The following is an 18,651-nucleotide window of genomic DNA, read 5'->3' on the forward strand; positions in this document are numbered from 1 at the left end:
AAGTGGGGCAGAAACAGTCTAAGCTGGAACTGCAACTGCTCAGAGAAGTTGTGTCCCAGCTGGAAACACTAACTGTCCAGGGCCATTGCAGCAGGGGACCCTGTGGCAGGTTGAGCTGCCATGGGGCACCCCCTGCTGCGAGACAGGAAAACACTGGACCCAACCAGAAACCTAGGGTCACCCACTGATGGTTCTGCTTGGCTCTCCACAGTGGTTGTCTCCATGACAAGACACACACAATCCTTATGTTATTTTCCTTCATGCCGTCTTTGAAATAGACACTTATGGACATCCATGAACACACATGGCCCTGTTCCAAATCCCCACCTACCAGTACTAAGAACCATTTTATAGTTTTCCCCTCCTAAGAGTTTTTGTCTAATACATGTGCTTCTTTTCCACTGCAATCCATCCCATTCGGAACTCTTCTTTCTCAGACCACAACAGCAGAACTCAGGGAAACCTGACGTTTGTTTCACAGTTTACATAGCTGATTGAATGTACTTTCTACAGTTCCATTATGTCTCTAACAAATACACTAGTCTTTCCCTTTAGAGAATAGAGGATTGCATTGGAATGCCAGGATCAAATTAGTACACCAAGTGGTGCATTCCATCCACATGAACCTCCACAATACAGCGGCTCCTGGCTCCACACAGCAGAACTGACGTAACCATCCACATTCAGTTATTCAGCTTTGTCAATTTGGATATAGGGTGATTTCTGCCAAAAGCAGTTGTTTTCATTTGCTACAGATGATAGTCATCAGACATCATGCTTTAATCAATCGTTGGTGGAGTCCATTGGGTTTCAGGACTGAGCCTCACATAAAGTCACAAAACGAATCCAAGATCCAGCCGTGGTCTTGAAAAGTGCACGTCTAACATGTTCATGTGATTCCTGAGGCTACTCCTAGTTCGTGGAAGGAAAGCCAGACCTCCTGCCTCAAGCCGTCATCTAATCAATCCATCAAAAAGGCCACTTCATATCCTTTAATCATAAAATAAAGGGACACCAGAATCAATTATTTCTTGGAAATTATAAATCCTCAGGTTATGACCTTTCGAAGAAAGAGCAGAGTAAATGTTTTTCAATCTTTATAAAAAGAGAATGGAGAGGTTTTTAGGTGAAAGCAGATTTGCCCATGTATCTGTTTTCATGGTCCAGTGTTTCACGGTCCCTGCAACGGTGCTCACACGGGAACCTCAGTGCCACAGGAACAGAGAGGGGAACTTCAGCAGACATCATGACACTCCCCATCAATCAAAATCATCTCCTATTTCCATTGTTTGAATGTCCTTTTGATATCCTTGTTTGATTATCAAAATGATTTTCTTTTCTTTCTTTCTTTCTTTCTTTTTCTTCTTTCTTTCTTTCTTTTTTTAAAAGAGTCTCACTCTGTCATCCAGGCTGGAGTGCAATGACACGATCTCGGCTCACTGCAACCTCTGCCTCCTGGGTTCGAGTGATTCTCCTGCCTCAGCCTCCTGAGTAGCTGGAACTACAGGCACCCCCCACCATGCTAATTTTTGTATTTTTAATAGAGACAAAGTTTCTCCATGTTGGCCAGGCTGATCTCGAACTCCTGACCTCAGGTGCTCCACCTGCCTCGGCTTCCCAAAATGCTGGGATTACAGGCATGAACCATTGCACCCAGCCCAAAATGATTTCAAACAAAGAAAAGTTAGCTGTAGAACGACTCTCATAATGGTGAATTGAATTTCCTGGACTTAGTTTTCTGAGAAAAACAAAAATCAAAAAGAGAGAGAAAAGTCTTTATTTTGCTGTCAAGTGCATCTATCTATTCTGTTAAATTAAAGCCTAGTACAAAAACTCTATTTTATATTTGAAACCATTTCTACTTGAGATAACCTATTTTATAATGTATAGCATGATTACTATTCAAATACCAGATGACAAAGTTCGTGAGAAAGAAATGCACTAAAAATGCTTAGAAAATTATAGGAGTGTTTCAAAAGTTTTTGAAATGAAATGCAATTTTTTCTACATTTCTTGCTCTTATTTACTATAATTTTATTGTTTTACTTTGGATATCTATACATGTCAATTTACTGACTCCTCCTAGAGAAGATGTTTGTCACAGAGAAATGTATCTGTATTGGTCCTAGTGTTACTAGCAATGGCCATAAGAAACACAAGTAGTGCCATTCATTTTTAGAAATATACAGCAAGCCCTTGTGCCATTTCACTTTTCTAAACACATCAGTGAAAACTTAGGGAAAAGACAGTAGCACATGACGATATCATGTCTTGAATAAATGTGCTTCCATGAACAATAATTCCACATATTTTAGTTTCATTCTTACATGCTTCAAAACAATGTTGTCACTGACAAACTCTAAAATATCAAAATGATTTATTTTAAAGTCAGGGTTTTCATTGTAATATTTTATTATAATTTATAATGACTATACTTTGGTTATAGCTAAAGTTTTTCAGAACTGAAAATGTTTATATACAGTTTCTAAAAAACTTTGGATATAACCAGCCCAACAGCTGTGAGTAACTTGCCCTTATGGCAGTTGTGAAGGACAGCGAGTGATCTATAGGTGCAAATCAATTTATCCACCAATATTTCTAAGGTTAAAAAAGCAGCTGTGGTTACAGAAACTAAGGAAAACAGAGGACCAAGTGTAAATTTGCTCCTTAATACAAAAATATTTTTCCTAGCTATAATATCCTATGCATACAAAAATTTGTGTTTCTTGGTTTTATTTAATGTTGAGGTTTCAAAAACAAAATGAGATTCTTAGTGGCCATTTTTCCTCTGTGTTTAACAGTTATATTCAGGCATAAGTTAATATAAAATAATCAAAAGTATTACTTCCAAGCCAGAATTGGGCAAATCAGCCACGGATCCTGTTCAACCCCTATAACCTTTAAAATAGACACACACGGGCATGAATGAACACACATGGACCTATTCCAAATCCCCACCTACTGCTGAGAACCATTTTATTGTTTTTCCCTCTTAAGAGTTTTTTGTTTAATATATATGGTTTCTTTCCATTGTATTCCATCCCATTCAGACCTCTTCTGTTTTTGAAATGTAAAAGATGCTGTATCAGGTAGGTAGTAATAGTGAGGACACCGTCTGATACAATCATGTTCACTTAGTGATAATATTTCACTTAATAGCCGGGTGGGTGGCTCACTCCTGTAATCCCAGCACTTTGGGAGGCTGAGCAGGCGGATCACTTGAAGTCAGGAGTTTGAGACTAGCCTGGTGAAACCCTGTCTCTACTAAAAATTAGCTGGGCATGGTGGTGTGTGCCTGTATTCTCAGCCACTTGGGAGGCTGAGGCAGGAGAATCACTTGAAACCAGGAGGCGGAGGCTGCAGTGAGCCAAGATCGCACCACTACACTCCAGCCTGAGCACAACCAAGACGCTGTCTCAAAAAAAAAAATCACTTAATAATAATGCAGAAATACCACTGTGATGGTCACTTAATGGTAAGGCAGATGTGTTTGTAAATTCTCAAAGCTCATGAATCTCCATGATTCTTTTTAAATCAATAAATCTTACCTTAACCAATTTGCATATACATTAACAAAAGCACCAAAGGGAATGTTTTCCAGACCTATATGGTTTGAGAAGCATCTAGGTTTGGAAGATAAAGTCCTTCCTTTAGCTGTAGTTGATGAGAAAAGCCAAGGTGGATTACCACCTTCTTCCATTAATGCAATCGTTAAACGGGTGAATAACAAAGCAATACATGACCCAGGTTTTTCCAGAGTGTCTAACATAGAATATAAGTTCTAAGGAGTGTTAGTGATGTTACGTGAGAAGCAGGTACTATCATCAAATAATTTTGGGCAATGCAGAGTTAAACAAACTGAACAGGTTTTTTGTTTTTTGTGTTTTGTTTTTCTACCTGTGGACAACTTTCAGAACTGCCTGCATGCTGACATGCGTTGTGAATCACCAAGAGGTAGATGCTTCGTGAGTCGTTCCCCAAACCTATTTCATTCCCAAACCTTTCATTCCAGGCAAACCCCTGGACTAGGGTCCCACGAAACACACATTGGGAATTGCTGTAATTCCCAAGTATTTTACCAAAATATCATTGCTTGCTAACATGTATGGCCACAAGCTAAAAAAAAAAATCATTATTCTTAAAAATGTTATGAACTTCCATTTTATTTAGGTAAATTTTTGAAAATTACATTTTCTCCTTGTTATTTGATGGCTTTTTTTCTTGAATCCTCTGATGACTATCTTGGTCAATTTGTCCAAGTTCTTAAAACCAAAATCTTAGAAAAGTAAACATGTTTAATAGGTTGGGGATTTTACTTCACTTTCTATTTCTGTATTTTATTTTAATATTTCCTGTATAAGAATTATACGATCACCCCCTAAAGCTTTTTGTTTTCTTTTCCTCCATTTTTTTTATACTGAGCCATTTTGCTTTATTTTTCCTCCGTTATGGCAACCAAGAAGTATTAAGGCATAATGAATAATAAGATGTGCTCTCGTTTTTTAAAAAGGAACGTACAAAATAAGAACTCGGCAGCGTACATGTTATTCTGAAAAAAATCAAACCAAGTATGAGTAAAACTTTCTACCATCCTGGCACAAGAATATATCCCCTTTAAAACCTAAATTGTTCCCAAGTTTCATAGCAAAGTTATCCTGATGAAAATCCCCAGCATCTGTGTCTCCCGCCAACAAAGATGGTGACCCTCTCTTGCAAAATGACAACCAACCCCTCCTCTTCCTCCCTTCTGCAGTGCTGTTCTTCAGTATACAGGCAAAACACAGACACGCCAGTTCTAAGTCTCTGCCGTAATCCTTGAAAGCCTTTGTCTGGTCGACTTGCAGTTACTTATCTTTTAACATCAGGTCATTCATTGCTATTAAAAACCTATTCTAGATGTAAAGTTCCGTCGTTTCCCCTAGGATTGAACATTGTGATAGCTCTGATCATGTTGGGAAGGCTGCTCTTCCCATCCCCAGTCCGGAAGTGTTCACCTGCCTCTTGCTGCTGCCTGTGGGCTGCTGGAAGTCAACCTAAGCCAACGAACAGCACTGTTGTTTTAGCAACTTGCTGCAAGCCCTGACTCACTAAATATTTATTTCCAGTCATATGTTCACACCTGCTGAAACAGACTTAGAAAATTATATTTAGTTAATACATTTATTTAGTAATCCTTCTAGGAGCAGAACTCAAAAAATATAGCACTGTTCCCAATTTTATTCCATTTTAGCATCATGTTAGACTTTTACCATTTAAGGAACCTTAGAAATTACCTGGTTTAGGGCTTCTCCAACTTTAGCATGAATTAGCATCACCTGAAGAGTTATTATAACCCAGACTGCTGCTCCAGCCCCCCAGAGTTTCTGAGTCAGCAGGTCTGGGGTGGATGCTGAGAATTTGCATTTTTAACAGTTCACAGGTGAGGCTGATGTGATTCATTCCGGGACCACACTCAGTGCCCTGTGGGAGAAAGCCCTTTCTTCCAGGTGTGCTTCGGAGAAGCCGAGCATTTGTGGAACTAACCTCAGACCCACCACCCCACAGAATTCTGGAAGCAGGGAGCAAATGTGGCTTTCTCCCATCCTTGGAGCAGCACAAGGGATGATTGATGGGTGGACCTCAGTGTGTATCAGGGGTTTTCGTTAGGGAAGGCTAACTCTGTAATATATATCCCTAAAACTTCTATGACGTCACTGCTGTCGGGGACTGCATTTGGAGAATCAGGGATGTAGTTTAACCTTCTCGTTTTACAGATAGGAACATGGAGGCTCAGGCAGGGCAGGATGGCCCCACCGGGGAGCTGCTGATGCCAGAAGACAGCCCAGGTGCCCAGACTTCGAGCAATTTTACATTCTCTCCTGCACTACCAGTTACCTAATTGTGCCCATAAATGCACCGCCAATCATTTCTCAATTGTTGCAGGATTAGCAAAGCATTCTTAAAATTATTTTCTCTTTGCCGATTGGGGAGATGGGTTTCTTCCATCGGTGATTCCCTGCTCATTTCTCCCTCAATGTGGAAAATTCCCACACAGCTTTGCTTTTGCTCTTGGTGAGATTAAGCTTTATGTTTTTTAACCTATGTTCGGTTTTATTAATGGGAACTTCCCGAACAATCTACACAACAACTTTTTATATTTTCTTGGCTTACGGCTTCTACGGGTAGCGGTTCTTACTGTTAGCTTAATGTGTTTCGAACAAACTATAACCAATATATTTTGTGAGCAGAGAAGGATTTTATTTACCTCTGAGCATTCTAGTCTTGTTTTCTGCTTTCCGTTTCATGTACTTCTACAGAGCCGTATTTTCTCTAATAATTTGGACCGCTTGGTTTTCCTGACGGTATAGCTCTCTTTGGTTCACTTAATGCTGGCACGCGTGTGGCAGGTGCTCCTGGAATGTTCAGTTGCTTTTTGAATCATCTGCCAAAGGAATCCCCTGGGCTTTTTACCATGAAAAAAGTTTCGTGGATGTGAACCCAGGGCGGCTTACAGACACCCACTTTAAGATGGGTGTGACATGACCAGAAATTGTATTTTCTTCTCCCTATAGTTAAAATGCTGTATCTGACCCTTATTGTGAATTCAAAAGGGTAGATGTTCTAAGGTTCAGGGGTAGACCGACAACAAACGACTTCGTTTCTATTGGTCCCCTAAAAAAATATATCACATGGCCCAAATGTAGTATTTTTTTATGGGACCGCTAGCATATCTCTAGCTGGCTTCTTTCTACAACAGCTGTTCAGCGGACAAATTTTATGAGGCAAGCAAGCCATTATACATAATAATAAAATTTGTAACAGCTTAACAAGGTTCTCCATTTGCCCATGGACTGATAAAACAAAGATACTATGCATAACATTTGTTACAAGCACGTTTTAATAACCAATGTGTTTATTGGGATGGAAGGAAGAGGAGGCATATGTTTTGTTCTTTATAAGTGATTAATTGAATTAGTTGAACTTAGGAAAATTTTCTTGGGTTTCAGTGGTAAAAATAGATTCTGTAAAAAATACACACACTCTTGAGTAAAATATGTCAGAATGCCCCGTACTTAGTTCCCAAATAGGTGAAATATTTCCACCTATGCTGTGCAGATGCTCAGGAACCTGAGATCTCATGATAAACTAGTACAGTCCTTCTAATTGATTTATAACATTATGCTTTATAAAATCACAGCCAGTAGTAACACGTGGACCCAACCATGGAGGTCCTTCATCATCCATCTACCTAGTTTTTTGTAACAGAGAATATTCTGTATTTTTAAAGAGGATGGCTTTGGTTTTATTATTCAAAGTTCAATTATTAGTTTTTGGTCAGTCAGCAGTTTAGAGTTCCCTTTATATAAAATAAATGAAATTAGGTTATAACTTGATGACTACCAATTGGTGCTGTTTCCTGGGCTGCAAAGCTGTTAAGGATAGCTCTTTAATGTTGCATGAGGATGTGAATATTGAGGTGTTATTGTAGCAACAGCCTGCAGGGGAAATGCTCTGCAGGCACTCTGTGACATATGAACTCAAGCACATCACTCATACATGGCCTTCCTATTTTCCTTTTCCCACTTCTTTCTCTGCCTTCAAAGCCCATCTCAGAGGGGTCCTAGCTCTATCTTCTGTCTTAGGTGTGCTCTGGACATTCAGAGCATAGCAGGCTTTCTGACATCCCATAATTCCGTACTTATTCTTTCTTCTATTTCAACTGTGTGTCTTTCCCATCTGCTCAGCTGGTCTGTGATTTATCCAGAATTAAGCTCTTATCAGTTGCTTTGTGAAACCTCCGTGACACCCCTCCTCTTTCCCTTACTGAGCTAGCCAGTTACCCAACATGTCCACGGCTCACTTAGTATACCCCTACCCTGGCTTCTGCCCATTGGCTCTTGTCTATCTACATATCTGTCTCTCCGATACTCTAGAAGCTTGCAGGGAGAGACCACCCTATCACACCTGACACACAGTCGATGCAGTGTTTGATGATGAATGAGTGGTCAACCAGATCGTGCTTCTGTGTGCAGTTACCCCCAGCTGCCCTCCTCCCTCTGATTGCCCTATTGCTCCCAGCAACCTCATCTTCTCCTCTGCCTCCAGTCTGACCCATCCTCACCCAATCCAATTCAATATCCAAGGTGATTATTCTAAAGTTCAGATGTGATCATGTCCCTCCATCATTGCCTATGAACAAAAAGGATAAGTCTGTAAAATAATATAAGCATCCTCCCTCTACAAGCCCGCGCCTTCCCACATAATCTGCTGCTTTCCGCTTTCTACTTCATGTTCCCAAAAATATCGAAAGTGCCAAGCTAGTAGTTCCCCATATACAAAATCCTGTTTCTTAACGCCATGCCTTTGATGAAACTATTCCTAGCGGATGAGAAGCCTTTTCCTCTCCCCTTCTCACCGCCCTCACAATCAACTCTGAGCCATACTTTATGACTCAGTTTCAAAGCTATCCTCCCCAAGAAATCTCCCATATTCCCCACAGCCTGATGAGGGTCCTTTGTCTGGGCTCCCTCTGCCCTTCTCTTAAAGCATTGGCTACGTGGGGTGACTATACAGGCAGCGCCTTAAGGCATGAGGCTCTTGTCTTGTCCATCTCTGTGTCCCTGGGGGCTGGCACAGAGCCTGCACCTTGGTTAATGGGAAATATCTGATGAACAACACTGTGCTGAAGCTCCAGAAAGACAGACCCTGTGTCTCGACTTTCTTGGAGCCACTCATCCTTTCTGGTCTTTTTTCTGCACTGAATAGCATCTACTGTCCCTTGTAAGAACTCAGCAAGTGTTGAGAACTAAAGTAAATTTGGCACAGGTGGGTGAAGAGGGTATTGTGCTTTTCTGTAGCTAGAAACTAGAGTAACGCCCACTGCTATACTATGGCAAAATTTATTTCTAAAAATTTCCATCACAAGAGTGCTCCCAATCACTTGTTTAAACTGGATGATAGAATATAAAAAAAAAAAACAGAAAGTAATTTTGAAATATCAACAAATTCACCTAACTAATGTGCCATGACAATAGGCAATTGGTAAGAGTAGCACTATTGTATGTAAGTAAGAAAATAGCATGAAACTCAATAAAAAGATAGATTTTTCAGGTTATTAAATGGAGGACTAGACAGAAAAGGAAATGAGATGTGTAGGCTTGTAGTAATACAGTATTTGTCCACATATAACTTGGATAAAATCTGATTTAGAGTTGGTGTGTTTCCATAATGCTGACCTCTCTACTTCAAAATAAAATAAATGTATTGGGTTAAGAGTTAGTTTTCCCCTCAGCTCTGGGCTTGACTGTTTTGTCAGTAAATTTAAAAAAAAAAAAAAGAAATGCATCCCTTTGGAGAGTTTTCTAATAGTTTGCCACCAGATCATTGTGTGTCAGCCAGACTCATTCATTTTCTTCCCCTCCCTCAAGTGCTCCCTAGCTCCCTAGGTGCGGATCTCATAGATCACTCCACATAACTTGGACCTGGGCCCCATGTGGGATATGGCCCTCTCTCCAGTGTACGTCTAGAACACCTCTTCAGAGTATCCACAAGTGCTCACGGAGAGTTCCCTCTGTCTGCCTGCAATGATGTCCAGGCTTTGTGAAGCCATCTGAGTAAAGCCTCACTTTTCAATCTGCATTCCCTGACCTCCAGGAGCCATAGACCATCTCAATGCCTAAGTGGCCTAACACCCCCGAAATCCCACCTCGTTAACTGATGTCACTCTCCAGCACCTGGCCTCAAAACAGCAGCGCTTGTACCCAGAGGCACATAGAATCCATCCTTATCTGGGGAACGCGGCCCTTTCAGCTTAGGCCCATGCTGCTGTCTGTGGGGCTTTGGCCTGGTTCATGAGGCAGGGCTGGGGAGATGTAGGCTCCATAGCCAGACCCTTTCTCCACCACCGTATCCAGTGAAAAACCAACCAACAAACAAGACCCATCCACTGCTACCTTATCCTTCAGCTCCCAAATAACCTCAAACCTAGAGATTAAGCCCTCAGCCCAGCCCAGCCCCACCCGATTCCAAGCGCAGAATTTCTAGGGACATCTGGGATGCAATTTCCTGGTCCAAAATGCCCAGAGATAAGCTAGGTCTTCACCTTTGGCTGCTGAGTGGAGTTTTAAGTCCTGGAATATTCCCAACTAGTAAGAAAGACTTCTCCGTGCCAATTTGGACCTTTCAGGACTCTGCCTGTGCGGCTAGGAGGAAGGCCGCATTTGTTGGTGCTAATTCACATGACAAATTGATGCACGGAGGTTACACAGGCGCTCTCAGGACTGAGTCACCATATGTGGAAGGCTCTGGCCAGTTGGTCCAATGTGGTGTGAGAGACTGTAAAGCATATATTTTTAAAAAGAAACATTCAGACAAGTTTGCCTCTAAAATTTCTACTCTTTTCTGTAAATATTAAAGAGTCAAACTCCCACCAAGTTCTCAGTCAGGCAGAGATATTTTCAACTCACTTCTTCACTTGATAAACATTTATTGAGTGTCTACTGGATGCCTGGCCCTGTTGAAAGAGTCAAAAATATAGCAGTAAACCAAAATGCACTTCTAGAGAAAGGGATAAAGAGGATAAACAAATAAGTGAATAGTATAATATCAGACTCTAATAAGTTGTGAAGTAAACAAGATTAGTTGGAGAATTGAAGGGTTTCTTAAAAACTTTTCATTATGGAAAATTGTGAGCCTGTGTAAAAGTAGAAAAAATACATTTAATGAGCCATATAGATCCACTGTCCAGTTCCTACAATGATCAAACCAAGACCCGTCTTCCATATCCCCACCCACCCTCCCACCATGGATTATTCTGAAGCAAATCCTGGACATCATATCATTTGCTTATAAATCTCTTGGCATGAATCTCCAAAAGAAAGGGAATGCTATGTAGATAAAGTAGTCATGAAGGGACTCTAAGGAGGTGATCTGGGAGAATAGGAAAAGGAGTTCCACTGGTGGAAATGGCGAAGCAAAGCAAACAGCTGAGGTAGTTGAGGATCTGCAAAAAGGCCGGTGGGACTATCTTAGGGGGAATGAGGAGGAGAGGGGACTCAATCCTAAAACAGCAGTATGACCGGAAGTTCCTAGAAGGAATATAATTATTACAGCCAAACTCATATGGGGCTTATGATACTGCAGGAGCTCTAGTGTTTTGCCTATATTAACTCATCTTCTTCACAACACCCCTGTGGTGTCATTACCATTAGTATGATTCCCATTTTGCTACAACTAAAGAAATAGTCACAGACACGTGCAGCCAACGACTGGCAGCCTCAGAATTTGAACCGAAGCAATCGGGTTCCATATTTTAAGTACTTAATTGTTTCACTGTGCTGCTTCCACTTTCAAGGCAGAATTGTGCATTAATCGCAAGACACGTTTCTGAGCAACTTTGAGCAACTCTGAGCTGCCTCTTTCAGATCTCTCTGACTGCCGCCTCCTCTCCCACTGAACCCTAACCCCAGACTGCCACCCCCTCCAGGTCTGGATACTGCTTCCTGGCCAGCTTATTTTTTCCTACTTTCCTTCTTTTCCCACCCAAATCTTTTTCCCTGTTAATTGTACCCCCTGTGGGAGTGGATAAGATGTCATTTGCACTATCTGTCATTCACATGATCCCCTCACACAATGCCCAAAACATAGAGGGTACTGAATAAATGCTCAGTCCCACAGGACTGCCCCCCACTTCAGCTGCCAGTTGCAAGTAGTGGGTCCCCAGATTACCCACACTTCTGTCCAACTTGGCTGCAAAGTGGGGATTCCCACCACTCCCTCTTCATGCACAATAATTTGATATAATGGTTCACAGAACATACTGGAGCACTCACAGAAAGTTACTATACTTCCAATTTCGCCATTAAGTAAAGATAAAATATAGTTCATTCTCAAACTATACCTAAATTTTGGGATTTTACGTTGGTGAGTCAAAGTGTTGTAAGACTATCTCCTTAGTTTAGCTAAAGATGGGGTCCTTGCCACACAGCCACGAAAAATTAGGCACACAATATGAAGGGTGAGAAAAATAGGATTCATTGGGCAAAAAGGAGGGAAAAAAGGAAACAGGGACCCTCTGCAAAACCAGAGACCCTGCTGGTGTGCTTCTCTTTTGAATCCCAGCTTCTACCCAGGAAGACGAGGGGCCAGGGTGCTCCCAGCTGCAGACAGCGTGGATTTCTGTGGCTCCACCCCAGTGCACATTCCTCCCAGTGCTCAGGCTGGTTGGAGTTTCCCTGGGGACCCCTTCCCACCTGGCTGTCTCAAAAGGTCTTTTAGGATGTTGCGTTGCCTCAGAGGTCTCTTTCAATCTCAAGCACCCCGGCCGCAGAGATCCCTCAGCAGTGGTCAAAGGAGACTTCCAATTGGCTGGCAGAGAGTGGACACAGGTCAGCCTCTAGCACGTGCTACCGCTACAGGGAGGGGTGGGCAGAGAGTGAGCAACAAATCTTGGCTCAATACTGGAACTCACAAAATGGGTTTTCTAACTGTTAGGAGGATATGGTTATAACACAGCAAGAATGGTGAGACCCTGGGTGAAAAATTTAGCAGGATAAAACACACATCAAACACGTTGTTGGGATTATTATGGCCACTCTTCCCGTATTTGTCTACCGATAATTTTAACAGAAGACTTGAGGGTAAGATGTGGAAGTACTGATTTGGTTAGAAGAATCCCAAGGAAACAAGAGACACTTTTTCACACATATAGGAAAAGTCAAGGTCCTAATATATGTAAATAAACTCAAAAGCTGCATTTGCCCTGCTGTTTCTGGGCAGCCACAGCCGAGTCATTTCAAACCTTAAATGAGGAGTGAATAGTGATGAATGCATTTATGAATATCCTTGTTTGAAAACAAATGGCACCACAGTTCCAGGGTTCTAAATGGAAAAGTTAGTAGCAAAAAAGGAGCTGCTTCAAAATCCATACTCTATAAAATCCACATCGCTCATGAGGAGAATGATAGAACTATAGATCATGGGCAATTATGCTCCAAAGAAAGGTTTTGAGCCAGCTGCATTCCTAAGTCCCTCTTAGAATAAAGACAAAAATATAGGAATATAAAACCGTAGCTAAACTGCCTCATCATGCTGCCATATTTTTTAAATGGGATTTATAACAATAGGATCATACAATCAGCTCATTTGCATGAAAAATATTATGACTACTAATGTTCAGATTTAAGGAAACTGAATTATTTCCAGGATGCAAACTATGTGTCTTTCAGAGAAAGAGACTACAGGACCTGACTTAGAGAAAAACCTTCTTCCATCGTGTGATATTATCTATGGTGACATCCGTATGACATCATCTAAGGGTGCTCCTTGGGGAGACTTCATCAAAGCTTTCTTCTCATCACCATTTAGTGTCCACAGACAGCAAGGAGATGCCCCAAGTATATAGATTGGGAAATATGGATTTATTCTCATTATAAGATAAGCATCAAATATCCATATCGATATGTAGACATAGAAATAAATCACTGTAAATCCTAAAGGAATTTTCCTTTATAAATCTTTTTTCTGCATTCCCTCACTATCAAATCAGCAATTGTGAGATGGACTCATTCACAATGTTTATTTCGATGTGAGGCAGGAATTTAACTCCAAAACGGGTGCCCTTATGGAAATCTAACAGATGTTGCAAACTAAGGTTGAGGAAAACATAGTATAAATAAGGTAGTGTCTTGTCTTCTCTTGCTGTCACCTACTGACCCTGGCTTCAGACTATAAGCACTGCTTTCTCTATAGATGAGCTAATCCCATCAAATCAGACAGGCCCAAGACAAACAGATGAAGCCTTGTTTTAAATACATTTTGCTTATGCTCTCTACTCTGAAATACTTTTACACATCCTTCAAGCTGATCTTTTTTTTATTAAAAAAAAGTTAAATAAAATTGCTATAAAAATAGGGAAGTTACCCTTGTTCGTATTATTTCCAAAGAAAAAATATATTTATGGAGGTGAGTTTTAATTCTAAGTTGATTAATTCAAAATCTTCATGCACAGTATAAACCATGAGAATATTAGCTAGTATTTATTAAGAAAATAATATATGCCAGGTATTCATTCTAACACTTTTGAATGTGTTATCTCATTTAATTTTCGTCCTAACCCTGTGTGTGATATTCTTTTTATACCCATTTTCCCATAAGAAAATGAGGCATGGTTTATTTAAAGTCACAAACCAAGGCAGTCTGTTTTCAGAGTTGACGCCCTCACCTGCATTAATGGGCGAGCATGGGAATATGAGGCTTGGAGCCCTTCCTCACTGGCATAAAACTACTTAAAAAAATTATTCTGTTATTGTAGTCTCTAAAATTCCAGGGAGGAGAAAACTTTCTTGAGATATCAATGCTTCTCTTAGTGGGTTTTCAGCCTCCAGAAGTAAAACTTGATGTATTCAAGGCCCAGAATCCATTTGCATATAACATAAAAACTCCAGCCCTTTGCAAATCCTTCCTTTGGAAAGCTTCCACATTTATAAACAAGCATACACCAGAATTCATCATGTCTTTTAAGCTTGTCTGTTGAAAACAAGACCATGTATTATAGTCAGACTTCATTTGGGCCATCCTTTGCTGGTTGGGTACATTGGCAATGAAAGATCTGAAGGCATAAACTTGGCAGCAGCTTCAAAATATCCAGTTGGTCCTGGAATGATAACATGCTCATTATGTGCATTTATTGTGCCTAGGCTCCCCCCTGTCCAAATCTACCCAGAGTCTCCAATCAAGAAGTATTGATAAGAGCAGCGCTAACATGATATGACTGGGGACAATACAGAGTGACATGACCCGAGGTGATGAGAAAAACATGTGTGGTTTCCTGACCACCCCCTCCCCTTCTCTGCCACATATTTTAATACATATTACATTCCTGCCTTGGCAGTCACGGACAGAGAAGCCAAAAGATATGTATGAAACTGCATCCATCAACACCACCAAAGGCCCCTCTGGAATGCTGTCAGCTTACAGATTGGCTTGTACCCACTGTCTGTGCACACCACACTTTGTCACTATGGTTCTAGCTTTAGTTCTACAGGGAAGCGAGGCATCTCCCCAGAGCCCAGACAACTGCCACAAAGACATACTGGAATACTGGATAGGAAGTAAAGAGTCATCCAAGTTGGCATTTGCTTCATTAAGAGGGAAAGGTAGCAAAAGGACGACCAAATTAGACTTTAAGCTAGGACTAGAATGTAGAGGAAATAAACGTTTAAAATAAGCCAAATCTATAGATTTATGGTTGCCAAGCAACCTTCCAAAGCGGTTGAAGTGCACCCATTTCTGGCCCCAAAACCCAAAAGCTCAGAAGCCCGCTTTTAAGTAGAGACTTAATTTTGTCTTCAGAATGGTTGTTTATCCTTTATGCAATGCCTAATACCTGCATTTGCAGCAAACCGCATGAGACTACAGCTGAACAACACGCTGGTGTCCTCAGTGTAGGAAATTCTCAATCTGTACAATTGTATCTGGGGAATAATTCCATAATTTCCTGTAAGAATTCTTGATGAACCTAGATATTAGGGAAATGCCTTAAAATTAATAAAAGTATTTTCTCTTCGTTAAACATAAATAAGTGCCTATCTTCTTCAGAGAGCATTCTGTGTGTAGATGTTTACATTGTTCACCCAAAATTCAGGGACAAAATTGCATATTCAACACTAAGATCCAACTGAACATAACTTAATACATTTGTTGAGGATAAAGAAGCTTATTTTGAGATATTCCTGAAACTCAAGAATTTCATTATGATTTCAACTTGTATTCCATGAGAGAAATGTAAAACATGGCAATTGACAGATGACCTAAGAATGTGGTACGAGTGGGAGGTGCCTGTTCCGGCAGTTTGGAGACAGCATTTCCCAACCAGTCTTCTCACTGCAGAAATGGGAAAAAAAGAACACATTATGAACTCTTCTCACTTCAGGTAGTCTGCAAACAAGGAGAGCTACTTCTGGATGCTACCGTTACCCCATCTATCCTCCAAAAACATAGTCAAATAGCAAGATCAAGGCCAACCCGAATTTTAAATCCCATGGTGGTAATCTGGGATAAGACAGGGTTTCTCTTTAGGCTGATGACCAAGAATGTTTTTCTCCTTAAAAAGAAAATCATGATTGCCTTTTAGGAGAGAGATAAAGGCAAAAGACATAAAGTAATCAACTTAAATGGATTTTCATTTTAAAAAAAAAAATGTGCTGGGTCAACAGAATTACTGAAGAACAAGTTATGCGAAATTTAGTTATAAATGAATGAAGAAATCAATAAGATAAAGGTATCACATTAATGAAAAAAATTATTAAATTCCTGTCCTTTTTGATGTTTTCGCTAATAATTAATATTTCCTTCTTCATAAGATGATATAATCTGTAGGCAAATTAGTAAAAAAATTTAAAAATAAAATATGGTTTGAGGGAAAGAAAGAGGAAAGAAGAAAAGGGAAGAGAGAAGAGAAGAGCTGAGACAGAAAATGTAGAAAGGAAAGTTTAAAAAGTGGCATTTTTAGAACAGCTTCCAGGACTTGAATTAGGTATGGCTTTAATTTTTTTTCCACTAAGTCTTAGTCTTGGCAGGTTTCTGGGGAAAAAAAAATGCAGGAATTTCATGGATGTGGGAACTGGTGATGGAAAATGCATTATTTTCAACACAACAATTGTTGTACTTGAGAGAAACTATATGGGGAAAAAAATAACACCCTAGAATAAATACAAATGAAATTCATGTATCAAAACCAATACTGTGAAAATAGTTTAAATGTTTCTTGAATTTATATCTAGTCATTAACCTAAATGCAGATTTTAGTTCAAGCCACACTTCTGCCTCATGGTCAGAAGGCCTGAAAACCTGTGGCGTGGAAAATTGGCAGGAAGGAGAATATTGAATTGGTCTCCACGGAAAAACAGATTTTGGCAGCCATAACCTCCTCCCTGGCAGGTCTCTCTCCCCCTCTCTCTTTCTTCCTCACTGTTTCAATCTTGTCCCAGGAAAGAGGCTGAGGAAAGACCATATAACAGCTACAACAGCAAGCAGCTGTCAATCTGACCATTCATCAAACAACTTTTCATATTGGCCTTGAATCCTATAGTTAGGGTAAAGCCCCAACAATCTCCCAGCCCTAGACTCACCCTCTGGAGCACAGAGGCTGTAGATTGCCATTTCTACTGGCTTTGGTTTCCTTCTCCCCTCAATCAAGAAAGTGGGGTGGACCACCTGCCTCACCGAATGTCCCTAATTCACAAATGGAAATGATGAATTCATTTGCAGAAATCCTAAAAATCGATTCCTCTCTTTCCCCAATCCCCATCCTGTTTTGCTCCTCTATTCTGTCTGGTTGCCTCAGGAAAAGTAGACATTTCCTCAGAGTTTTATTTACTCTAGAGGACTTCTCCGAAATCATTTCTCCACCCGGGAAGACCCTAACAGCCCACCTTACCCCTGAAATTCAAGCTCATTCCCTCCTGGGCTGACCCTAAACCCAGGCTCCATTAAGCTGCGCAAGAGTTTCCTTCCAGCCTCGTTTCCATCATCTCCCTAACCCCAGAGCTTCCAGGAGGAATGTTCGCCACACCCCTCCAGTGGGTTCCAGGCCCTATGCATGAGCGAATTGAGGCGAGAACTACCTCCCCCAAGTCAATGTTGTGTCCGTGTGCTGTGCCTGTGCCTCTCGGTGGTTTTCACGGTGATCTTTTCTCTCTTTGCAGCTGGTTAATAATCCACTAGCAAGTCAGGCTGCCGCGGCTGCAGCAGCCATGAGCTCCATAGCAAGCTCACAGGCCTTTGGCAATGCTCTCTCCAGTCTTCAGGGGGTCACAGGTCAACTAGTTACTAATGCACAAGGACAGGTGAGTGGGAGATGGGAACAAGAGTGCATTTTTATGGCAGATTGAACTCGGAAAGGAAATGAATTTCTTTTGCATGACAGTGATATGTAACCGCATCTATTCGAGGCAAATAAATAATGTTTACTAGCAATGTCAAGAATAGGAGAAGGGTTGGGAGGTGTTTCTATATTTTAGAAGCAACGTTTTTTTTTCCTACCTCTAGATTGTCAAAGTTTTATTTTGTTTTTATCTCTGTGCTATGACTCATGTTATGACCTTATATGAAGAAGTTACTTTTCATTACGGGGGCATTCTTTAAAAAAAAAAAAAAAAAAAAGTTACATTTTAAAAATAAAATGTCAGTTTTGCTTTTTTAACTTTTCACTTAAAGAAAAACTTGGATGAGGAGGGAAACTGATCAGTTTCCTTCCCTAATTGCTGTGAGATATCTAAATTAGTCTTAACAAAGCCAATGTCCGGATGTAAGGAAGGCGCTGAAGAGGTCCTATAAAAGCAACAAAGAAAAGGGGTGCATTAGAATGAAGCCAATTGCAAGTCAGCCCAATGGTCCCCGGCTGCCTGCCCATTCCCACAGAAGCCGGGCGGCCTCTGGCATGCTTGTTGATTGACTTCAGTATGTCAGGGGCAGTAAACCTTCCTCATGTCAGGAGAGAGGATCTGTCCCCTTACACTGCTAATGTGCCCACGTATCACCAAGGCACTGGCAGAGTTTCAGATGACCCATTAAACCCCAAAGCTGCATAGAAAGCAAACAAGATGAAGCTGATGATGTCAGGGGACCTTCCGTCCGAAGGCCTGACTCACAGTGGTTAGGATCCAGCGCGAC

The 18,651-nt window shown here is 40.8% G+C and overlaps 1 protein-coding gene across 9 annotated transcripts in view; it reads left to right on the forward strand.

The window, feature by feature from the left end:
* Positions 1-18,651, forward strand: part of POU6F2 (POU class 6 homeobox 2) — a 481,859-nt gene that overhangs the window by 405,226 nt on the left and 57,982 nt on the right. For 6 of the 9 annotated variants that reach the window (XM_035253208.3, XM_078342242.1, XM_078342243.1 and 3 more), the window contains one exon: positions 17,685-17,825. The exons of the other annotated variants lie outside the window; for them this stretch is intronic. In XM_035253208.3, the coding sequence (XP_035109099.1) occupies positions 17,685-17,825 (141 nt within the window). The remainder of the gene's footprint in view (positions 1-17,684; positions 17,826-18,651) is intronic. 9 annotated transcript variants of the gene reach the window in all.

This window comes from Callithrix jacchus, chromosome 11, assembly GCF_049354715.1.
Source record: "Callithrix jacchus isolate 240 chromosome 11, calJac240_pri, whole genome shotgun sequence".
NCBI lineage: Eukaryota > Metazoa > Chordata > Mammalia > Primates > Cebidae > Callithrix > Callithrix jacchus.